This window comes from Rhea americana, unplaced genomic scaffold (assembly GCF_003343005.1).
Source record: "Rhea americana isolate MKP2758 unplaced genomic scaffold, rheAme1 scaffold_352, whole genome shotgun sequence".
In the NCBI taxonomy this organism is placed as follows: Eukaryota; Metazoa; Chordata; class Aves; order Rheiformes; family Rheidae; genus Rhea; species Rhea americana.
In genome coordinates this window covers 143,171-168,094 of record NW_028186482.1, presented here as the reverse complement: position 1 = coordinate 168,094, position 24,924 = coordinate 143,171, and the positions used below count along the sequence as shown (strand labels likewise).

At 46.4% G+C, this 24,924-nt stretch overlaps 2 protein-coding genes and 1 non-coding gene across 3 annotated transcripts; 1 reads left to right on the top strand and 2 right to left on the bottom strand.

Moving 5' to 3' along the window:
- Positions 1–10,695: 10,695 nt before the first annotated feature.
- TRNAL-CAG (transfer RNA leucine (anticodon CAG)) lies at positions 10,696–10,778 on the bottom strand. The gene has a single exon. It is a non-coding gene; the product is annotated as a tRNA-Leu (tRNA).
- A 314-nt stretch (positions 10,779–11,092) lies between these two features.
- Positions 11,093–14,517, top strand: TM4SF19 (transmembrane 4 L six family member 19). The gene is made up of 4 exons (XM_085311940.1): positions 11,093–11,269; positions 12,250–12,327; positions 13,280–13,464; positions 14,319–14,517. The coding sequence occupies exons 1-4, from the start codon at positions 11,093–11,095 to the stop codon at positions 14,515–14,517; spliced, it is 639 nt and encodes a 212-aa protein (XP_085168066.1).
- Positions 14,518–20,893: 6,376 nt separating this feature from the next.
- NEU4 (neuraminidase 4) lies at positions 20,894–23,336 on the bottom strand. Its single transcript, XM_085311936.1, has 3 exons — positions 23,136–23,336; positions 22,513–22,768; positions 20,894–21,972 (listed from the first exon to the last, which is right to left on the bottom strand). Exons 1-3 carry the CDS (start codon positions 23,334–23,336, stop codon positions 20,894–20,896), a joined length of 1,536 nt encoding a protein of 511 aa, XP_085168062.1.
- Between the last annotated feature and the right edge of the window lie 1,588 nt (positions 23,337–24,924).

Below are 24,924 nucleotides of genomic sequence, written 5' to 3'. Positions count from 1 at the left end.
CCCGAGTCTCCAGCTTCTAACTGGATTGGTTTATTTCATCTGAAGTAATAATTTTAGGTGGCATTTATAAGAAAGTTAAAGCAAATGCAACATTCCTTAGCAGTGCAATGTTGATATTTCTTAAATCAAACTCTGCATATTGTTTGTGTAGAGGGATAACCTCTAGTGAACATGTCCTCACCTGTGCTTGAAAACATTCTAGCTGGCGGATTGTGGTAGGAATAGACTTGCAGATGCTATCAAAGAGCAGTGCAAGAGATCTTTGAATCACACTGAGCGTTTTCTGGGTGACAACAAGATGGTGCTTGGCTTGGAACAGCATGATTCTAGCCAAGCAAGCCTCCAGAGGAGACATCTTGTTTATTCAGCAACCCAAAAAAGCTAACCTGCCATGCAATTTCCAGAAACCCGGAGGAGTTCAGGGAAGCGAAGTGTGGAAGAGTGTGGTTAAGAGAAAGCAGATGTAGTAGTTATAAAAGACTCACCCTGAATTTCAGAAAGGTCGATTGCCTAATCTTAAGGCAAAATGTGGATTGAAGAAGCGTGATGTCTTGGGATAAGGTGACATGAAACTGTTACCATGTGTTGTTAATCTGCATCTTTTCCATTGCTGGTTAAATGATGATCCATTGTTAGAAAAGAAATTAGGAGTATTTGCTAAGCCATAGTCATTCTGTGGGAACACATTTGATAACCCTGGCTGGTGATTCGACAGTAAACTGTTTTGACTATGCTTGTCCCACTGACACTTCCATAATTAAGTTCTTGTGATAAAGGAGGACTTGCAGCTTCTCTCACCGCTCAGAAAGCTGTGCTGTCCTCCTATGCAGGACTAAAATTAGCCCTTTTTTATTATTCTGGAGTTCAGCTAGAGTAGGTGTAAATGTAAGATTAGCAATCCTGGGGAAAAAGCTTATTCTGATGCTTCATGCTGAATGGCATGTGTTTTCCTGTGGGAAATGATTGACCAGATCATATGTTGGCAATGTAGGAAGCTCAGATTACCATGACGTAGAAAGGGCACAAGATGAAGTTGCAACAAATTTTTTTCCAGTAGAGTGAAAAATGCTTCCTCTCTTTGTATGTATATATTAAAAAAAATAGAGGAGAAATTGGATTATTCTCTACTGTTAGCTGTCTGATATTGAAAATGCTTTGGTTTTACTATTGTCTACTTTTTAGAGACCAGTCTGTGTTATTTAAGAATAAAAGGGAGATTTATATGCTGGTAATCTTTTTTTCTCAGAGGAACTATCACATTGTCCAGATAATCTGCTCCTTCTAGATCTTTTCTTCAAAGAAAAACGATATTGAGGTAATCCAGCATCGTTTGCTCAGTGTATGCATGTATGTGTATCTCAAAGGCTTCAACTCCCTTTTCTGATTCTCCTGACAGAGGAGCAGGTTTTATATTCTTGAGCTTCTCATACCAGTTGATTTGACAACAGGAAAAGACATTTTGAAATACATTGGAAAATACTACTCATATGCATTACTCTAGGCAAGGAAGTTGGGTTATAAATTGTCTGGTGATTGGAGGTAGCTCTTTAGTTCCTGTTTGTCTGCTGTTTTGGCGCAGGACTGCCTCCAGGCTTATGCAGAGCTGCACTTGCTCTTCAATGCCTCTGCCTATGCCTCTTGCAGAAGGGGCAACACCATGTCCCAAGCAGCTGACCTACCTCAGGTTCTCATGATGGATCCGTGAGGAATAAGGACCTTCTCCAAACTCTCTTCTTTGACAAAGACTTCTGAATCTTAGTTGGCAAGGGCTAGTATCAAGCACTGTGCAAGGCATTGCACCCTGAACTAAAGGATGAAGAGGAGGTGGGTTCAGCTCGCCAGTTCAACATCAGCTTTCCAGATTGGGAGTCTTCCTGGTCAGAATCCTACTTACGTTGCTCCAAGGCTCCTCTGATCTCCACTGAGGAGGGCTGGTGTTTTTTGTGCTGGGAAGGTGCTGCCAAATGCTACCACCAGGGTGCATTTATGTGCTGGGAAGAGTGGGGAGTCTGTTAGCTGTCAGGGAGCACTCTGAATACCTTCGAGGAGCCTTGCCTTTGGGATACAGACTGCATTTTTTCTTGAGAAAAGATGGATAGTGGCAGTGCTCACCAAAGAGTATAGTTCTGATGGCAAACCCACAGAACTCATTTTTCTTATGCTTTGTCAGGAACTGGAGCTTTTCTCACAAGCAAATACCTAGGATTCTTCCTTTTACTTACAGAGCCCAAGAATACCACCTGTCTGTTGCGGGCCGCTCCAGTGAGGAACATTCCTCTTCACTAACACTGCCTGGAATTTATCAGGCTGAAAAACTGGCTCACTTTTGCCAGCTTTTGTACTACAACTTTCCTGTCTACATTCTCCCAGGCTCCATTCCTGTTGAAGTACTTACCTATCCTGCAGCTGCTATGATCAGACCTTCTCTATGGGCAAAAAAGTGTGAGCTTCTCTAATGCATGCATTGCAGTGAATTAAACAGAATGCATGTGTCTAGTTCACAGCCATGAGCAGGCCAGATAGGACTCTCTATTTTGACCTCATCATGGAAGTGGTATCATCCAAGAAAAGCAGCTATCCGTCTAGTCCTACAGTTAAGAAACTATTAGCACAACAATGATCTCAGGTTCTCCATACAGCCTCACAAGTAAGCTGATGTGCCTGGTTTATTGCTCTTTGTGCTCTCCTACCTGCATACAGCTATTTGGTGGTCAGAAATCAGCTGATGATTTACAATAACAAAAATATCCAGAAGGAATACCTCTTTCTAAATGTTATCACTAAATGTGTCAGATATATGTAACAGGGCATGTTGAACACCTGGAGGGAAAGCTGGGACATCTGCAAGAAAATGAAAGGCAGAAGATAGGAACGGGCTGAGGTGTCCAGCCCCGAAGAAAAGAGAAGATGAGATGATTTCCAAAAGGACTGCGGGGAAATTGCCTCTTGGGTGGAGAAAGATGTTCCTGTGGGTGCAGCTTGCTAACCAGGAGGAGAGTGATGCCTCCTCCTACCATTTGTTGACTGCAGTTGCCCAGAGAGGTTGTGGAGTCTCCTTCTCTGGAGATGTTCAAAACCTGCCTGGACATAATTCTGCCCCACATGCTCAGGGAGACCTTGCTTGAGCAGGGGTGTTGGACTAGATGATCTCCAGAGGTCCCTTCCAACCTCAACAATTCTATGATTCTGTGATTCCTGGAAATAAAAAGACAACAAGGTTTGGCCATGGCACTGTTTTCTGGGTGGCAAATGGGACAAACTCCCTGCAGTAAGCACCTAATTTGCAGAGCAATGACATCTCTCATTTTCTCCCAGCTTTCTCTGGGTTTTAGTTAAAGTCTGTAAGAGCTGTTCTCGTGCAAGAGTCTTGACTTCTGTTAAAATATCGCTGTGCTCCCTTCTGTGGAAAAAAATGAGAAGAGCCTCAACAAAAGAAATAAGGTGTAATGTGACAGAAGCAGCTCTTGGCAGAGGATGTAGATTCGTGCTATGGCAAAACAATAGCATTTTGAATAGGCTGCAGAGAAGGGAGGAGAAATTTCTCTGTGAATAGAGAATCCAAGTTATACCAGAAGAAATGATGTAAAAGAAATCTGTAGTAGTTTGTTATTTAATGATGTACCTCCTATTAATCTGAGACGGGATCCATAAAGTAGGAAGCCTACTGGAAGTCTGGTTTGGCTAGTAAGGAAGAGTGTGTTTTAAATCTTTATACTTAGTTTGATATGTGATTTTTCTTAAATATTGAATGAACAATTATAAAACAACTCAGTCAAATACATATATCAGCCATAAGTGATCTGTGAGCATCTGAGCACTTATTTCATCTGTTTAGGAAAAAGGTGAGTTATGTATAACTGGGGAAAGTAAGGAGTTTTTTGTTTTGTTTTGTTTTTTTGCAGTTAGCAGACACTCTCAGTTTGTGTGTTACATGATGGCCTGCTTACCTGCTTTGAAAGTGGTATCAGTCTCCACCATTGCAAGTCTAATACCAAAGCTGGCAATGCACACAATGTGTGAGCCAGCTCCCAACCCCCTCAGTTGGCACATGATGAATTCATGCCCTGCTCCAGAAGAGAAGAAGATGTGGGCCAGACTGTGACACCATGTTTACTCAAAACCTTCTTGTGCTCTTTAGGAAGCAGTTGTGATGGGCAGCCCGAGAGCAAGATTTCTGGAAAGAACTCAGGAAACATCATGTGTCTGGGACCTCAGTGACATGCCAGTAAAATTTTCTGGCCAGAGCTATTTGAGCCATCCTGCTTGTGTGAGCATTATAGCTTTTATTTGAGATTGCCAGCAATGTTTTTAGTATAGAAATCTTGCTGCAACTTCATTTTCGATAGATGGAAGCTTAAAGATGGTCCTAGTATACCAGCCTTTTCATCAATCACAATCAAGAAGGGAGAGAGTGTTTAGATAACTGCACCAGCAAGCTGAAGTCACAGGAGTCATCTTCTGGCATGAAATTCTTCATGCTGTGTGTTTTGTAGTCTCCATCACACATGTCGGCATGTTGAAAGATCAGCCACCACCATCTTCCTTAAAAATGAGTCCCTACAAATGGTGATATATCATTGTACTGCACATCAAACCATAACCATGGAAAGTGGACTAAATTTATACAGCTAAGCCCTCAGACAATACCACACCTGCTCAGAGGAAAACATTAGCTAAATTTCTTAATTTCTTCACCTGCTGAAAAAACATTTTCACCCAAATGGAAATCCTTAAAGGAGGGAGATCCAGGTTGATCTTAATGAGTCCTTGTAGGTTAACTTAACCTACTTAACCTGGAAACTGCAGCACAAACAGAAAGCTACCATCTGTGTCATCCTCATCCTGCATTGGAAGTGGTATAGATAAGAGTTAAGTACTGTACTGATAAAAGATGACACACGGAGATTAATTTGCTCATGCTTCCCCTTCATCATTCTTAGGCAGTTCCTCCCTGCTTCCAATCCAGCACCAGAGCAAACTTCTTGGGAGACCAAAAAAGAACAAAGAAGCCATGCCAGACCACTGGATGCAGACCCTGTACAGGTGTCCATGCAACCACCACCATGTCTGACCTTCACCAACACCAGCTGAAACCCAAATGCTTTGGAAAATGTGCTGACTACAAGCAAGTGTGGCAGCTTGTGTAGGTAGAAATACCCAGCTGAATGAAGGAAAAAACTTTTAATGTAGCCTCTTCATCTGGGATCCCTCAGATCTTTTAAGAAGTCTCTAAAGGTCTACAAAATACCTGGAAGAGCTTGAGTCTGCAAACCAGCATTCAGTTTATTCCTGGATATTAATAGTCTCTTTAAGAAGGGCCAGGAAAGTGCAGTCTGTGCTCTGAATTAGATGATGTCTCTAAAATGTAAACAGCAGTATTAATGGGTAATCCTTGTGTCCCATCAATAAACTGTATTATTTTAGTATTTTATTTTCACCATATTTTTGAACTTTAAAAAAAGCCATAGCTGTCAAAATAAAATGGTTCAATTTTGTCCTGTATCAGGTCATGGTCCATCAAAGATGTTCCAAGATGAAACATTTGCTAGCAGTTTCAGATTGTTAGAACACAATTTTTAAGATGTCTTTTCTCCTTCATGTCTCGTAAATTCATTTTGTTTAGTGAAATACTGGTTTGGAACAGCTCTCCCTAAACTTTTTTTTAACAGCAACACTCTTGCAGGCAAAAGATTAAAATACCTCCCAGATGGAGCACAAATTCTTCTTGCAAGAATATTGTGCATTTCCCTGCATTTATAGACAGTACTTTCCTTTTGTGAAGGAGAAGCACTCAGCAGACTGAGGGTCTTTTTCTGTTGACAGGAGCTTGATGCTTGCGAGGCTTAATATTCTCACAATGCCAAACAATCACAAAATCATAGAATCAGTGAGGTTGGAAGGGACCTCTGGAGATCAGCTAGTCCAACCTCCCTGCTTAAGCAGGGTCACTTACAGAATGTTAGACGGGGCTTTGTCCACGTGGGCTTTGAATATCTCCAGAGAAGGAGACTTCACAACCTCTCTGGGCAACCTCTTGCAGTGCTCTGTCACTCTCACAGTGAAGACATTCCTCGTCATATTTGGCCAGAACATTCTGTGGTTCAGTTTTTGCCCGTTGCCTCTCTGACATTTGAATGGGATGGACACTTACAGCTGTGGTGAGGAAATATGGTCTTAGCAGTACTCGCTTGGTCCTTCTGCTTGAGCTCACTGGCTTATTGACCTTGGGGTCCACTGTTCAAGGACAGCTTGGCTCCACTTGAGTAAGAGGTTTGTGCATTGATGTTTAGGATTCATTCTCCATGCTGAAATTGTATCAGCTTCCTGACTATGAGAACAGGGCATTGAGGAGTGGGGATCATTTGTGTTTTCTTGCAAGTCACTTGGTTGATAGTTTTCCTCCACTGGGGTGTGACGTGGTTAAGGAGCAGGTTCTATATTGGTCATTCTGTGTGGGCTTCTATGTTCATTTGCCTTCTTGCTTAGTTCCTCTAGAGAGACAGCTTGCCTTCTTAGAAAAGGAAATCAGATGCAATGCAGATGGCAGAGGCTGCCTTATTCAGAAAGGACAGTCATTCTTCCTTTCAGGCTCTCTGCTGTGTGGGAGAGATGAGGCGTGTGTATGACTGGTGCAGTGGGTGGAGAATGAGCAGAACCTCAGAGCGGATGAGGAAGACATGGAGCACATGCTAGGACATTATAAATAGCCACCCATTGATGATGCCTCCGCACGTTATCTGAGGACAATCAGCAAGCCACTCGGAGAGCCTGTCTGTGGGGTAGACGCTACCAACTCTGCATAGCCAACATCTTCCTGCCTTGCTCCCTCTCCTTCCTCCCAGGTAAGCCAGGAAAGCAGGACAGATTTCCTGGGTTTCAGTTAAATCCTTTTGCTTTTGACTAACTGTGGAGGCACACTGGTAGGAAAGGAGTCTTTTTCTTTTGAGTCTCCTAACAGCCTGGTTCAGTTGCATTTTGGTTTAGCTTCTTTCTTCCCTTTTAGGGGGTTTTGTCTGTCTGTGGTGGCTGAGGTAGGAGAAACCATCTAACACAGAACTTGCTCCTTGTTCAAGGGGAGTGGTGGAGGGGCAGCAAACCAAAGAGAGCTTCCTGATGGAAGGAGACCTATTGCCTTCTTCAGAGGTCCTGTGGGCATCCTACTGTATAGATAGACAGGAACCCATGTGGTTGCATTACATTCTACTGCATTGCAGTTGCTCTGTGGCTATAGGAGTTGGCAGGTTATGTGGCCAAGGAGCAAGGGAGGAGGGTTCCCCAGGAAGAGGACAGTACTGGAGGGGGTGGAGAAGCCTGTTCTATGAGCTCCACAGGAACAAGAGTTATTCTGGAAGGTCCTCCAAAATGGCAACCCCTAGACTGTGGATGGGACCACAATAAGGACCATAGGCCCTAAATTCCTTGTAAGCAAGGTAGACAAGATAGAAAGTGGGAGGGAAGGTAGAAAACTAAAGCCATTTCTCCAGAATGGTAGAGCTGGGGTCCACTTCAGGATTTCCAGGCTTACATCCTCTCCACTCTGCATTGCAGTTGCAGCAGCAGAACCATTACAACAACTTTGTAATCCTGTTTGTACATGCTGAGCTCTTGCAGGATCCTGAATAGCCTGCTGGGGTCAGAAGGCTTCCCTGGGTGAGGGCAATCGCCACATTCCCAGGGAGCAGCAGCACAGCAGGATGGTGTTGCTCTCCTTGAGCTGAGCTCTACCAGAACTCAGTACCTCCCTGAACAGGAGGCTTTACCAGCAGCAAGGGGCTCCAGTATTAGCGGAGGCAGCAGAACCAGTGAGCAGGCATCTGAATGAGCCAAGTGGGTACGTGCAGGCATAACTCCGGGGAACCCACGTGGGGATGCTGAATCTCATTCAATAAAAATGAATGCCTTGCCTGCAAAGTTGCCCTCAGATAGAAGTATACTGCCTGTAATGAGCATTGCTGCCATTTCCAATTAGGAGTAAATGCTCTGAGGTTAGCCAAGTGAACCGCTACTCTCCATGCCAAACTGTTACAAACAAATTAGAAGTATGTAGACTGCTGCCTCAGTCTTCTCTTCTCAAGGCTAAAGAGGCCCAGCTCTCACAGCTGTTCCTCACAGGGCAGATGCTCCAGTCCTCTGATCATCCTCGCAGCCCTATGCTGGACTCTCTCCAGTAGCTCCATGTCTCTGTTGTACTGGGGAGCCCAGAAAAGGACGCAGTACTCGAGATGAGACCTCAGCAGGGCTGAGTAGAGGGGCAGGATCACCTCCCTCAATCTGCTGGCAGCACTCTGCCTAATGCACCCAAGGAGACCATTGGCTTTCTTGGCCACGAGGGCTCATTACTGGCTCATGGTCAACTTGTCATCCACCAGCACTCCCACATCCTTCTCCGCAGAGCTGCTTTCCAGCAGCTCAGCCCCCAGCTTGTGCTGGTGCCTAGGGTTCTCTCTCCCTAGGTGCAGGACTCCGCACCTGCCCTTGTGGAACCTCAGGAGGTTCCTCTCTGCACAGCTCACCAGCGTGTCCAGGTCTCTCTGAATGGTAGCACAGCCCTCAGCTGTATCAGCCACTCCTCCTAGCTTGGTATCATCAGCAAACTTGCTGAGGAGGCACTCTGTCCCTTCGTCCAGGTCACTGATGAAGAAGTTGAACAGGATGGGACCCAGTATGAAGCCCTTGGGGACTCCTCTAGCCACAGGTCTCCAACTAGACTCCGTGCCACTGATGACAGCCCTCTGAGCTCTGCCATTCAGACAGTTCTCAATCCACCTTATTACTAATCTTGTTTGCGCCATGCATGAGTGTTTCTGAAACAGCTCTTACAGTGGAAACAAACACACAGTTTCTGTTCCTCTAAATCCAGAGCAACTCTAAAATAAATAAGCCAAAATATGGAGTAATTTCAACTTCATGGAATTTGTGTAAAGTAGGTTAGAAGCCACCACTAAAGTGTAGAACAGCATAAAACCAACAAAAACTGAGACAAAAACAAACGCCACCTGCACAGGATAGAAGAACCTTGCCTTAAGTGGTATCTTCTGACAAGTAAGTTTGCCTGTTAGTTTAACTCTGGGCCTTTTTGCTTTGCATCTCAATGGAATGATATAAAGCCAAGTGGGTTCAAGGTAATAGCAAGATGGCAGTACAGGTGGCTTGAAGTGGTCCCAAAGTTAAGTATGGATATCCCACTCTTTCTAAGTATAGTAGCTAATTTGACAGAGGAATGACAAGGTATCATATGGAGCTGGCAAAAGATCATCTAAGTGAACTGATAACTTAATAAAATAGTAGAAGAGCGGAATGTCTCACCCAATGATACATGGTGACCTTTTCTTAATAAACTTTAATTAGTTTCCACATGTTCAGACCTACTGAACCTACTGACTAAGACAAATCTTCTAAAAAATGTACCCTTGACTGCACAGTTAGGAGAGAATTTCTATTTGATTCAGTTAGCATTTGGTGTATTTCTAGAAGCTAGAGATCTGTCAGATAGAGTGCTGCTTACTAGCTTGCATGATAATTAATACAGTAACAATGTCATCTCCCATTAACCTATGGATGGCCTTTTACAAATGGGCTAAGAGAAAGTCTTATGCCTGGGATCTGATTTGTCTAATTTATTTGTTCCTTTTCTGGTTTCCTCTTGTCCGTTGTAAACACAAAGAAATCAAAAACCTCATCTCGGTTTGACATCATGTTCTTTGCTGCAGTAATTATTGGTGCTTTTTTGCTGGCTATGCAGGTTTGAAGAAGGTCAATTAGATGCCAGTATCTGCCTTTGTCTTAAACCAAGTCATCCTTTTAGCGAAATATTAGTTGGTCTTGTCTAAGTTTGGGCTTCTACTTCTACAATAAAATAACTCAATCCTAAGAACACTGTTCGATAGCAGTCGATTGATGTTAGTAGAAAGAGTGCAATGCAGAGAATTAATATCTCTTCAGAAAGTTATTTGGATGGCATCTTCCTTGCACTTTATTGATGTCCCTGCTTTGTCTCTTTTTTAAAAGCAATCTCTTTTTTGCTTTTAAAAGTCTTTGCATTATGCCAAATAACCCTAGCCTTAAGCTTTTTGTGAAGCTTTTCTTCACTATACATGGGAGGTTGTGTCACATATCAAACATACTGCAGCTGCAGTGTGGGAAAAGAACATTTCCATTTGCAATTACTTTCCAATAAGGGTAGTGCCTGAGCACCTGTACTGGGGACTGGCTCCTGCTAGCTCTGCTTCCCTGGGGATGTTAGCAGATGGGTGTTAGAAGGCAGTTCCCCTCTGCGCTTGTTCTCTCTTGGTCTTCTTGGAAGATTATTGCCCAAAAGGTGTTCATAAAATGCCTGTGAACCATGTGGGACAAAGGGGAAATAAAGAGCTCCTCCATGTTGGACCAGACATGAGTGCGAAAGGTGAGGACCAGAAAAGAAATGCATTAAGTGCATCTTCAGTTTTTTCACCATCAGGACTTCCACGCCAATTCTGGTGCCCCCTGAGTCAGTCCTTGTACACTCAGAGTTAAAAACACCAGGCATTTTCAGTGGGGTAGACTTGGTTCCAAAAGCCAGCTGAGGCAAGAACCAATTACATTTCTGTCCACTTGTGCTTTTGAAATGGATCTTAGATGGTACACAAAGCTGGGGAGCAGCAGGGCAGCCAGGCCTGCAAGCAAAAGGGTGGCTGGTCACTCCAAGTGGCTGGCATGTGTCAGGAGTGGGATTTGAACCCACACCTCCAGGGGAGACTGCAACCTGAATGCAGCACCTTAGACCACTCAGCCATCCTGACCACCAAATGAGGAGGGTCCTGTTGGACCATGTACTAACAAAAAGGAAGGAATGTCCTTGTTTTCCCAGAGAGGTTGTGGAGTCTCCCTCTCTGGAGATATTCAAAACCCTCCTGGATGCAATCCTGTCTAACATACTCTGGGTGACCCTGCTTGAGCAGGGGGGTTGGACTAGATAATCTCCAGAGGTCCCTTCCAACCCTAACCATTCTCTGATTCTGTGCATGGGCTGGCTGTGCTCACAGCTGGAGTGTTGCAAGGCCACAGGCAGATCATTCTTTTTTTCCTCTCCCCACTGCCTGCATGCAGAGCAGCCATGTGTGTAGGGAAGTGTACTCGGATTGTGGGCCCCTGCCTCTTGACATTGGGCACGCTCTCCATCACGGCCAACATCCTCCTCCTCTTTCCTGGCTGGGCATGGAAGTATCTGGCAGATGGGCACATCACCAAGCAGGCTAAGGAGGTGCCAGGCATCTGGGGAGGAGGAATAACTGTAAGTAGTGTGTTTTTTCGTGTTCCCTGTGTGAATGTGTGTGTATTCAAGAGCCTTTATCCTAGGAGCTTGCAATCCAGTTACTGTAGTGCCCCATATGTGCCAGGGATCGCCTTTCATTCCTAGCCCCAGAGTTTCCTTGCCCAGACGGGCCAATAAACCTCAGTTTCCTACCAAAAATCCAGGGAAAAGATCTTTTCCAGAGCCCAAGAAGTGCTGACTGGGTTATCCAGCTTTCAGGAAAAAAGGGAAATTTTATACCTCAGATTTACAAGTTTATTGGCACAACAATTGTCCTGAAGTAACTAGTCTTTCTTGAATGTCCCCGTTCACTTGTGTGCAAACAGGAGTGAATCCTTTCAGTGGCTGCCAGATACAGACACTCTCCTGTTGTTGTGGTGTGTTCCTTTTAAAGGTGTCAGGAACCCTACTTCCTCACTGCTTCCCAGGTGTCTGGATTTGGCTGCTATCAGCACAGCTTGCCGGGCTAGTGGAACCTTTTTGCTGCCTCGAAGCCAGGGGAGAGCTAGGGATGCACACCACTTTGTGGCTTAAGGCAAAATGACTTGCATGGCTTTCTGCCAAAGCCCCAGCGATGGGACTGGGATTCAACTTCCATACAGAAAAACAACTGCTTTGGTGCTCCCCCAAAGATGGAATTGGTGGCCCCCACCAAAATGTAGGCTGCACTGGCATACTACAGGGTTGGTTTTCCTTCATTTGTTCCATTAAGCATCAAAAAAACCTTGTTCCCTAGCAAGATATACCCCAGCACTGGTCTGTTTTAGATAGATAGATAGATATGAAAGAGAAGAGTATTCCCCCAGCTCTCCGCAGAGCAATGTCTTTTACAGTGGGATGGTAACAGCATACAGGACATGAGGCAAGGGCAAGGTGGCAAGGCTTGGATTTCAAACTGAGGGAGGAAAGGCCAAAGGTGGCTATTCCATTTGTTTTGAGTTGCTTGTTCCTTTCTGCAGGTGCTGCTGGCAGCGACTCACTTCACAGCTGTGGGGTGGCGATGCGTCGGCTGCTCTGACTGCGGCACCCGTGGGAATGTAAGGCAGCGCCATGGCTGGCCACAACCCAGTCGGCAGCAGGCCTGCTGGCCTGTGCACTCCTTCCCCAACCCACTTTCAAAGCAGGGCTTCACTCCTCCAGGTGCAAGCCTGGCTGACCTCACCACATGGTGCCAAAGTTGTCCCAGGCGCTTTGCAGGGTGGTAGGAAGGAAAACTGCCTGTTGACATGACTGCTTGCATTGGGCGGTTGAGAGGACAGAAGTGCTCTGTCTGCTCTGTCTCAGGGATGAGAAGGCTGGAACTGTATTCCTGAGGCAAATTGAATAGCAGCTCTGTGCCCCAGATGCCCACAAACAGCTTTAAGCTCTTAGATAGGAGTCTGACAGTACAACATGGATGAGACAACTGTGCCCACATACTCTGTGCGCCTTCTCTTGCCCAGCCATAGGCAAAAGTCCTGGTGCAGTGTTTACTAAACAAGTCTCCTGGATCAGTCCTGTCCCCAATGGTTAGGGCAAATAACACAGCATGGCTCCAGAAGAAAAAGGTGTGTGGGCCTTTGTGAATCTTTTCTCCTCACCCTGCTCACTAGTGAGTTCCCCCACTTTGCTATGTCCCCTGTCAACTTTTGTCAGACTTTCTAAATAACTCGACTTTGAATTTGTACTAAACCTCCCATCCGCGATGCTTGCACCTCTTTGGGTGTAATTCTGACAGAAAGGAGAGTTTTCTTCCCTTAGTTCTTTAAACAGACTTCACAGATAATACATGGCCTGCCCTTTCCTCAATTGTGTTTTCAAATCCACCTGTCTAAAGAGCACAGAACAGATTGTTTCAGGCCAGAACTAGATTAAATATTTTGATTTTTAGGATTTCCATCTACACACTCCACCTAACTTACCCATTGGGCACTCTCACCCTCTAGAGTAGACTTGAGAAATGTATTTGGAATTGGGATGTACTTCTATTACAGAGTGTTTGCCCTGCAGGTGTTCCTCTCCGTCGTGCTATCGAAGCTGGTTCTGCTGGGCTCTGCTGCCTGCTTCATTATGTCTGGGGTGGGCCTGACCAATGGGCCCCTCTGCCTGTACAACACCTCCATCCATGAGCAAAGCCATGGCCCCCACTGGGGTTACCCCTTCTTGGACCCAAACAGCCAGACTTTTGACACCAGGTAACACAGACAGGATTAAATCATTGCAATAAAGCCAGCCCTGATTCTATGATCACAATGTCTCCACCTTGTACAAGGGAAAGCTAATGATCCTGGTGCTAATTAAATCAGAGTTATGGCAGGTGGGACTGGTGGGCTCCCATGAGGAGCTGCAGTCTGGGAAGAATGTCTATTAGAGATTAAAGGTCTTATTTCCTCCTTTGTTTTCACAGTCTGCTAAAGCAGGTGGCCTTTTTCCCATGAAAGGACTAGTCTCTACCTGTTTGGGTTTTTTTTTCTGTAGATAGAAGGAAATATTTCTCTAACTTGGACAATGTGAACTTTAGAGAGCCTAGTTTTGTTTGAATGGCAAACAGCATAAAAGATCCCCCATCTTGTAGATTTTTTTAAATGATGTTTTTCATCCAGTCACTCTGCTGACCCCCTTTATGACTAGTGATATCAGCACAGTGGAGAGGATGATGGGGAGAAAGAGGAGCCAAGGATGGAAAATGCCCAAGACAGGTCTGAGACTGACAGAAATGTAATGTGAAGCTACCCATTTAGTGAAATTGTAACTTGAGCAAAGGCCAGTGGAGTGCCTTGACAGCTTTAGTCACCTATTTAACTGAAATGGATTAAGACCTTTTGGGAGAAAATAGTCCTTGTTAATATGAACTGCCTAACCTGCAGTGAAGGACTGGAAGTTTGCAATACACCCCCAAGACTTGAAAATGGCAAGCAGATTAGATGAGATACCTGACTTTTGGGGGGTCTAATTTCAGAAGCCGCCTTTGCCAAATGCAGTGAAATAAAGCTAGAGCCAGTGTTTAAGACAACCTTTGCAGATGATCTTCTCCAACTGTCCTGCACAGGATCTCCATAAAAGCTGAAAATTATCTATATGACCGGAGTCTCTGGAGCATCTGCCTGGAGCCTGTGGGCGTTGTAACCTGGAACATCTGCTTTTTCTCCATCCTGCTGCTCATCAGTGCTGCTGAGATGGTGCTAGCCTCTCTTCAGATCATCAATGGCTGCTTTGGGTGCCTCTGTGGCTTTTGTGATGGGAAATAGGTAATTTTACTTTTTATTATTTCCCATGTGCTACTTTTCTCTGCTCTAAAGTGTCAGGATGGTGTGATGAAGCTACCTCCTTTGAAGTTGCAGCAGTAGGTGAAAGACAGAAGGAGCAACCAAATGTCCAGATGAGCCTTGCTTGTGAAGCGTGAGACTGGATGCTATGAGCTGCAGCTTCAGTTTGAACACAACATTTACCACTGGAAAATCAGGATATCCAGTTATCTCCCTACGTATTATTGCTTTGGTTGATGCTCTTACATACACCTCCCCCGACTCATTGCCCAGCATGAAGAATCCATATTGTAGGATTTCTTCCCAAATATCCTTTCTGAGCTCCTCGACCAGTGGCAAGTGCAAAGGCAGAGACACAAAAACACGGCAAGTGTCATGGTGCAGAGCTGTATGAGAAAAACTGTCTTTGTCTAAACCAGGATGTAAACCCAGGGAGAGCTTAAGTCTATGCTAGTCTGGCTGTGACCATCCAAAAGACACTAGGCCATGCCCGCACCACCTTGCTGACTTCACAGTAGGCATTGCCCTTTGGACCTCTTGCTAGGAAGCAAGCAGCTCTAAGGATATTTTAAGGGACTAGATAACTCATTACTCTTTACTCACTGGTGTGGTGATGCTCACTGCATCTTACATTCTTGTTGCATTACCTTTCTGTGAGGAGCACCGAGTCTTACACTACCACATGGGTAGTGAAGGCTAAACAGACCTCAGACTACTTATAGCTGATCTCTGCAAAGAAAGGAGTCAGTGAACTGGTAATGGTATTCAGTGGAATCACTGCCACCAAGTCGCTTGTGGATAGCCTGAAGTGGTAAGAATGATTCTCTTTTGCACTGCCGTGCGTCAGTGCAACCTGTGTGTGAACGTCTGTCTGAGGGCACAGACAGGCACAGTTTGCACAGGGAGAGGGCAAAGTTTGCATCTTTTGCTTACATCAATCTGGAGGAGTTACTGCTTTTAGAGCCAAATGCAAGAAGGACAGACTCCTTCCCTATGGAGGACAACTACCTAAGCTTGGAAAGGAACTAAATATCAAAGCAGTGTGAGTGGCATGTTGTGGGGCTTTGGTGTGCATTTTCTCTGGGTTTTACCTCTTTTTCCTACTTGAAGCAAATGAATTCAGGTACTGGCAGCAAACTGACCTTGGAAATCAGCCTCATGGTCTCATGAGTCATGGAAAGAAGAGAAGCGGCTGTGGAAGGGATATGCAACTCTAAACTTAACTTGCTGTTTGTAGAGAGGAAGTGACACAGCTTGGGAAGCAGCAATCTCTCTGTTATTCATCTTTCTACATTTTCCACTTGCATAACATGGGTAACATCTGACTGCAAAATGTGATATAGTAGTATTTATAGAGATAATTTATGGAGACTTAACTTATTTTCATTAATAAATCTACATTTAGGGCAATTTGCTTTGGTATTTTCGTTTTCATCTTTACCTTGGAATGGCTCAGGCTAGGGATTGCAGCACTTCTGGGGAAAGATGAAGGAAACTGGAGGTATCAACCTGGGCTCCAGTTCCCAATGTAGTTAGGGGGTGCTGAGGGACTTGGATGAAGTCATGCTGGAGAAGGTGCTGAACCTCAGGTGTATCCCCCCAAAACGCATGCACACCTTTTGGTAGTGAGAACTTGCATTCACAAGGTCCAGAGCCCACTGGGCAGTCACTGCTGGTTGATCAGTTGCTGGCTATACATGTGTAACTGCAGCTGAGACTAAAAATATGTGGCTAACAGCCATTCAGATAAGTAGCTAGTGACTGGGGAAGGAGGACAGGAAGGGGAACCCAGCCAATATCATCACTCTGAATCAATTGCTCTTCAGTTCATCAAAGGTAAACGATTAAGCCAGAGGCCATGTTGAAAAAACCATACAGGTGACTCAACAGAAGAAATTCACTGCCCAGGGTACTGTGCAAGCTAAAGGGAATGACTGCACAGCAGAGTACAGGATTTATGATTGGGCACATGGTGCAGAGGGAATTTGGAGACAAGACAAGAGACTCTTGATCAGACAAGGCTAATCAGGGGATGTTTAGGGGAAGAGCCAAGGGATCGAGGTGGTTTAGAAGGAAGGACCTGGGAGTGCTGGTGGACAGACTATGAGCCAGCAATGTGCCCTTGTGGCCAGGAAGGCCAATGGTATCCTGGGCTGCATCAGGAAGACTGTTGCCAGCAGGTCAAGGGAGGTGATCGTGCCCCTCTACTCAGCCCTGGTGAGGTCTCATCTCAAGTACTGCTTCCCGTTCTGGACTCCCCAGTACAACAGAGACGTGGAACTACTGGAGAGAATCCAGGGTAGGGCTACAAAGATGATCAGAGGGCTGGAGCATCTGCCCTGTGAGGAATGGCTGCGAAAACTGAGCCTCTTGAGCCTTGAAAAGACTGGGGGGTTGGGGGGGGGTCATATCAATGTCTATAAGTCCTTGAAGGGAGGGTGTCAAGGGGATGGGGACAAACTCTTTTCAGTTGTCCCATGTGACAGGACAAGAGGCAATGGGCAAAAACTGAACCACAGGAAGTTCCACCTGAATGTGAGGAGGAATGTCTTCACTGTGAGAGTGACAGAACACTGGAACAGGTTGCCCAGAGAGGTTGTGGAGTCTCCTTCTCTGGAGGTATTCAAGGCCCGCCTGGATGCAACCCTGTCTAACATGCTGTAAGTGACCCTGCATGAGCAGGGAGGTTGGACTCCAGAGGTCCCTTCCAACCTTACTGATTCTATGATTATATGATTGAAGAGGGGCAAGTATGGGAAAATAGATGGCAGAGGGGTGATAAAAGGGGCCAGCTGCATGTATGCAACCTGCTGAATAGTGTGCTTGTGTGACATGCCCTGTACCTGCTCACTGAAGACTGTCCTGTTCTCTACATATTTTCTGTGCAAGTGTATTCTCAGTTCTCTGTGCATGTGGGATATAGTAGCAAGCATCAGGCTGAAATAACCAGCAGGTAGGCTGAGAGGACTGGGAGCTGGTCGTGGAGAGATGGAAGGTCTGGGAGCTGGGAATCGGTGAGACTAAGGGTCTGAAATTTTTGAGAATGAGAGTCTGGGAGCCAGATATTAGAGAGACCCATGAAGGGACTCATCCTTAGAAAGCGAGTCAACTTTTTGTGCTGGCTGTGCTTGTGTGGGTGCCTGTAAAGGCATTGTCCTGCTGTCTGTGTTAATCTGTGTGTGTGTGTGTGTGTCTGCATGCACACCTGCACATTCAGACTGGGAATTTGTGCTCAGGTTCACTGTTGCATGAGTCTGGCAATGGGATGAAGATGTAGCCACTCAGCTGACGCAGGCAGGGGCAATACCCTGGGGCTTTATGCCCCTGGACTTGGCACCCCTTAGCAGGACTCAAAGCCTGCTGTGGCCACTGGGCACACTACATCAGCTTTGGGTAACACAGCTTTTCTAACACACCTCTGATGCTTCTGTGAGAAGATGTTTTCAAAATTTCCTGCTTCTCCTTTAGAGCTTTGACATTATAATCATCCAATGCAGATAGTTGTGTTGGATGCAGCAGTCTCCTTCCCCACTGAGCAGGGAGCCAGGGCAGAAGAAAAGCACTGGCATCTAAGAGAAAGGCTGAGGCCACAGCTGCCCCATCTATCTTCAGAAGTTTGGTGTCTCCCCAGAAGAATACGGAGTGCTCTAAAGTTGTGCTCAAAATTTCCCAGTTGCAGTAGGATGCACAAACCTGTCCTTATTGCTCCTATGCTTCTCCAGGATGAGAAACCTCCTGGCCTAAACCCTGCCCAAACCTTAAACTTTTTTTGTGCTGACTGTGAGTACTGTGGGGGACTCCACATCCCCTCTTGATATTGCAGTCTGGATAAAAGCAGCAGGTATGGTAGGGATGTGCATGCAAACACAGCATGTGAACAAACAACCCAAAACTGCCTGTTAAGACTGAATTTTTGCCCAGAAACTGAAGACATTAAGAAGAAAGCAACAATGATGGAGCTAGCTTAAAACAGCTGTCAGCAATATTAAGCAAGAACCAGGAGATTGCCAAGAGACTTATGAGAAAAGAAGTCGGCTTGAAAAGAAGAATAAAAACAGGAGCATAAATATTTATTGCTGTGAGAGGAGAGCCCTCAGAGGGGGAAGTGAGAACAGAGCAGCAGTCAAGCCGGGTGTGATGCGGCCAGAAACAGCCCCACAGTTTTCACTTTGTAAACCTGAGGTTATGGATGGTGATTTCATTATGGAGAAAAAAATTAATTTCATTGTCCTGCTGCTCAGTTTGCAAAGCTTCATACTTGGAGGGTAAATCCTGAGGCCTGAGGCCTGGTATGTCTGAAGCCAGAAACAGACTTTACTCCTTCTACTATAAAATAGACTGACCCTGAATCTAAAGTAGTTCCACAAAGCTGCAGGATTGCCTTAGGGAAAAGTAGATTAAACTAGTTTTATTGACATCATTTTCAGTGTACCTGCTTCCAGGACCCCTGCTGTTCTTGCCCTCCCTCAAGGCAATGGCAATTCATTTTGCTGTAGCACACCTCCACCACCAAGTGCTAGGGCTTCACCTAAGGAGCTCGAGGCTAATATTGAAGTGGGGGCAACAACTGCACATTACTCTGCATTACCTGGATCATCAAAAGAAGAGTTTCATCTTTGAGAAACTGGCCTATAGCACCATATGATGAACAGCTGTTGTTGCAGGTAAGACTTAAGTCTTACAAAACATCAGTCTACTCAGTGCAAAGCTGATGCTTCAGCAGCTCAGACCATCCATGGATCTGCACTTCCTTCCCCTCTGCTTGTCTCTAGCTACTGCCTCTCCATTTTACCCACTAAGACATGAGCAGAGCTGGACCCTGCCCACACTACAGGCAAATCACTGAGCCATTGAGCAGGCTTTGGGATGGAGATAAATCAACAGGACATGGAAAACTATTGGGCATGTCATGAAAAACTGCCATATGTGACAGATGACAAATAATAAAAGTTAAAGAGAATGCCATGAAGGATGGCTGGATCTCATAGGCAGTGAAAGGGGGAGTGAGGTGAGAGATGGCTAAGGAGTATGGATGGAGGACGGCCCTGGGGATCTTTGAGGGAGCACAACCTTACAAGACCACCAGCAGCTAGGGAACTGTATCTGTAATACCAGGTAAAGATGAGATCTAGGTAATGGTATCAGAAATAGTAACTTCAGATATGGACCTAACACTGGAATCAATAGAAGAAAAGGCTTTAGGGACAGTTGTTTATTTGGAGGGAGGCTGCAAGGCAAAAACGAAGATAAAAGAGCAAAGAGAAGGAAGGCCTAGACATTGGAAAAGGTAAGGTAATAGTATCTGTCCCTGCTCCAGACCTGATGGTATCAACAGCCACCTGCTGCTTCACAGTCAGGGATTTCCTCCACACTTACAGAAGGGCCTTTTTCTCACCCGCTGGTTTTTCAGCAGGTCTGGCCAGCTTGCGCTTTCTTTGAGTGTGGGTAGCCCTGGGCTGGGGCAGAGCCTCCTGCTGCCACTGATCTCCTCTACACAGGGAAAATGGTCAGCTCCTGCCTTTGCTAGGGCTGAGCATCCCCTGACCCAGCCAGACTACAGCCCCTCTTGCAGAGCTGGGAAGGCCTGGGTCATGTGGCTAGCACTGTGCTGGCATGCAGGCATTCCCCAGGGATGTCTCACTTTTTGCAACACAAGCCCTGCCTCATCGTCCGCAGCAGAGTTGGATGAAAGGATGTGGCATTTGCCTCTGGCAGCAGGTTGCAAATGGATGTGATTCCTGAGATGCTCCTGACACAGAGGCCCCATTAACAATTAGCACTTGGGGTTTTCCTCAACCTCACTTTAACACTGGAGAAAAGCCCAAATTGCAGTGGCAGTGGTTTTGGTCAGATCTGCTCTCAGGACCCTCTGTCAGTTCAGCTATGTCCCTTCCTGGTCCCTCTGCAGTAGACATAAACCTCTGGCCCTTGTCACGTGGCAATGGTCCAGCAGGGTGAGTTGAAGGCATTGGTGGTTGTAGTTACATGAGGCAACTCATACTCAGAAAGAAGGCCTTGGACTAGGGAAGTGACACAGGTCTCCAAGCCAAACATATCAAAAAAAATTTTTTTAAAAAAAAAAAAAAAGGCCAGATTAAACCCTATTTTGGTATAGTAACATCTGCTTTCAGCTTGATCCAGTCGTGCTTGCTTGCAGCAAGCCAAATCTTTAGCTGGTGTAAATCAGCACAATGAACAGCTTCATGGGGGGGTCTTTCTACTTGCATTGGTTGAGGCTCTGGCCCTTGGCATCACTGGACCCAAGTTAAATGAGGAAGCTTGGTAGTCTTGCTATTTCACCTCGCAGCTTCCCTCAGACACCCTGGTTTTGGAGAAGAGGTTCTGGTGCAGGGAGGCTCTAGGAGACAGGGCAGCTCCTTCCCTTCCTCTTGCTGTGACTCAGTGGCACATTCTTCTGTCCCAGTGCCTTGGATTTCAAGGGGATGTTCTGGAGAACGTCGTGCAGTGTGAACATGCTGAAGGATATCTGCTCATAAGGGGACCGTGTCCCATTCTCATACAGACAAGCAAAGGCAATGGCTGGTGTGCCAGAAGCAGAGTACTCAGAGTAAGGCAGCTCAATATAGGCCAGATCTGAATAAGCACTTGGGCCTTCATATATAACCCATGGTTCAGTCCAGCTCTCAGCATCCCTGGGGAACGTACTAAGATGAATCCCCATGTTGACCCGTGACATGGAGCTTGTGGGGTGGGAATAGAGCACCCATGTTGGTGTTTGAAAGAAGACAGAGGGTTTGGAGGTAGCTTTGGGATCACACTGTCCTACATCTTTGTCCAAGAAGGTTACATCATGGGCATTGCTGTGATGCTCCCCAGAAGGACAGACCTCCTTGGACCCTGCTCGCATTTGGCTGCATGCAGGATGGCTACCCAAAGCTGTGGTGGGTATGTTTCCACGAGCTGCTTCCCAAGTAGGAAGGTAACAAAATCTTGAGAACTTCCTGGAGAGCAGCAAGCAACCTAGGCCTTGGAGAGATGCTGTTGCAGTCCGGGAAGCAGTGGGAATATAAACAAAAGGTGCAGGGAAGCCAACAATGCTGCCATGACAGCCATGTGGGGGTTCAACTAGCCGCTGGACCAGCTGGCCAACATGGAAGACAGCCCCATCATCAGTGCTCAGTGCCTGAACTCGGAAACCCAAGGGGCTCCGAGCGTTGCAGTAAAGGATGTTTGAGCCATCCTCCTCATCCACAGAGACCAGCTGGCACTCACCCGTCTGCAGGTTGGGGATGAACTCCCCAAAGCGCCAGCTGCGGCCATGGTCATCACTGAAGAATGTAAAGGAGTGTGGGGTGGTTTTGCAGAGCTTCCCAAAGCACTCCTTGCAGTCAATATGGTAGCTGTAGGCAGGTACAAGCAGCCGGCCAGAACGGAGCTGGATCCCATGCCCAGGGCCCAGGGCAAATGTGGCCCAGTCTGGGTAGAAAAGAAGGGAAGAGCATTAGGAGCAGCCGGTGCCTGCTTCTTTCCTCTAGGGGTTGGCACCACGAGTGTTTACCCAGTACCCCTTCCCCTAAACCTTGCTCCTTTGGGCCCATATTGCTCTCCCACACAGGTGCTCAGCCCTTCAATCAAGCTCCTATGGAGCAGCAATAATAAACAAACCTAGCCTGGTAAATTTGCTGGACAGGAGGCCAGCAGAGCCTAGGGGTGCCTGGTTTTCCTCATGCAGGGTCCTAGAAATAGCTACTGATGGGTGAAGGGAGAAAATAAAAGAGATACAGATATCCCCAATTCCCCTCTCCTCTACTTGGGGTCCTCTTCTTTTCCCCCCTCAACCCTGTCTTTTAATGCTCACTAGCTTTCCTGCCCTGGGGCATGTGGTCGCAGCCAGAGACTGACTCTAGCTGTGGCACAGATGATTGATCCTGAAAGCCAAAAATCATGTACACCTCCCTGGCTTTTCTCTCCCTCTGAAGATGTCCCTTCCTCTTCCTCCTCTTGCATGATTACTACCTTTGATGGCTCTACCGATGACCTGCTGTGTCAAGTCCGTGACCTTGCTCCAGCTCAGGCCTTGGTCAGAGCTGGTGACGTAGCAGAGGCGGGTGACGTTCTGGCCAGTGATGATCTGGTAAGCTTCTGGTGTCTTTCCCAGCACCGTGATGAAAAAGAGGAAGAGAGTGCCCGTGAACTCATCGTAGACTGGGCAGGGGTTCATGGATCGGTGGTGCTTCAAGGTTGCAGTCTCAAGCACTCTCATGTCTTCCCACTGCTCAAGTAGAAAAGGAGTGGGAGGCATAAGAAGCCTTCACCTCCATTCTGCCTGGGTGAGGGCCTCTATCTGCTGCCTTGCCACTCCTGTGCTCCACAGCTCAGCCTAGGCTTCCCTGCATCCCTTGCCCCTGTTCCCTGTACACAGTCACGAACGTGCTTCAGGCAGCTCCTGGCATTCAGCTGTGCCATACACAAGTGGTACACAGGCAATCAGTGCACCTGGAGGTCTGACTTTTCTGGGCTCCCAGTGTGCCTCAGTTCCCCCGACCCAGCCCAGACAGAGCTTTCTGTCCTGCCTTGGATGGTTTTCTAGGTGATGCCCCCTTCCCTTTTATTTGCTGTTGGTGTTTGCTGTCTCTCACCTCCACGTAGTTCCTGTAGATGGTCCCCTGTCGCAGCACCAGCAGGTTGGCATGGGCATCATCTGCGCTTAATCGTTCCTCTGCAAAGGCGAGCAGCTTGGCCACACAAGGTAGGTAAAGCAGGGCTGGGACACGATATGTCACTCCATTTGACTCCTTCTCAAATAGCACTGTCCGGGCTGGGAAATGCCGGGAGCCCATGGTGGCTACAGCAAAAAGAAATGCACACAAACCCACCAAATGAAGTGTTTGTAATGGAGGAAGGATTGGGAGAGCTTGGGGGGTGGGGAGCACCCCTGGGACAATCTTTCCTTTCCCAGAGCTGAGGGGTGCAGGGTGGAAAACCCCCTAAGGGGATGTCAAGCCATGCTTTTTGCCTGATCACATTGCCTTTTGGGAAAGACAATGAGAAGGACTTGGCTTAGAGGGAATTCCTGACTCCGACTGTGAAGGTCTGCCTCAGGGACATGGGAGGCATTATATAGGCTATGTGTATATTTCCAGTATTTCTAGAATGACTGTTCCTGATGTGACAGGATTGGTCAGTTGGCTGTTCTTTCTTTCTTTAAGAAAGCCTTTATATTATTTTTACAAAAGAGGAAATGTCTCTTTCTCCTTTCTGCAGAGATCTTGTTTCCCAGGATCCCACACATTAGCTGTAACAAGCTTGGGACACAGAGCCATCACGAGCAGGTCAAAGCGCAATTGGATTTATCATAGTACATGATGAATGCTACCCACAAACAAATACGGTCTAGAAAACAGGTAGCTAGCTAGCTTAACAAAAGGTCAGTATTTTAGTTCAGAGGACAATTGACTAAACAATTGACTCAGCACTGAGAGTACATAGTCTTCACACAGTGGTAAATCATCCCCACTCAAAGATACGAAATGACTCTTGGGTAACACTAATGAAGCAGAACTGGGCAGACCATGGAGGCTTGGCTACCAGTGAAAGCAAAACTGGAGCAGAGTCTAGCCCCACAACAAAGTTAAAGTGATCTCCAAGGCAGCTTTTGAACAGAGCTTCCAGTAAGTTCAGGCTAGTCAGCAAAGAGTGGGATGTGACCTGTGGTTCCCAGTTCCTCACACCCATTATCAGCTCTACTGTAGTAAGAGCAAATTGTTAGCCAGCTCAGTGTGGCCAAGATACAGGGACCAGCCCAGGATTCTTGCATACATCTTCAGGGCTGACCTTCGTCCTAGATGTTTCTTCACTACTGCTCCACAGCTGAGCCCGGCTCTGGAGAGGGTTGCAGGATGCTGTGCAGGGCATGCATTCCTCCCCCATACCATGACATGCTTAATGCTGATGGCCTGCTTGACACTGCCAAATCTGAACTGGCAGTCCTCTTCAAAGGGACATTTGTATTATTTCCTCCTGCCTTTGTATTTACGTGTCCAAGACGGAATGCCTGATCTCAACAATAAGACCCAGAAGATGAGATTTTAGGCACCTGAAAAAGCAAAATTGGCTTACAGAGCTGGCTCTGGAGATACCCAAACCATTCTCTTCCCTGCAAGCCCTGGAGCAGTGTGTAATAGAACCAACTTTAATCTGAGAAAGGATAGCAGGGCAGCCTGGCTAGCCCAGACCTCACCTTGGCTGCAAAATTCTTTGGCAGAGCCAGAGTTCGTAAGGCTCAACCAAGGTACCTTCCTCAGTGTACTGGGCTGAGCAGCAGAGAGGGAGCCCAGACCCCAGCCGAATGCCTGATTGGGCACCCAGCACTCGCTCAAGGACCCAGGAGGGTTTTGCAGCAATCTACAAGCTCCCAGATGCTAGAGG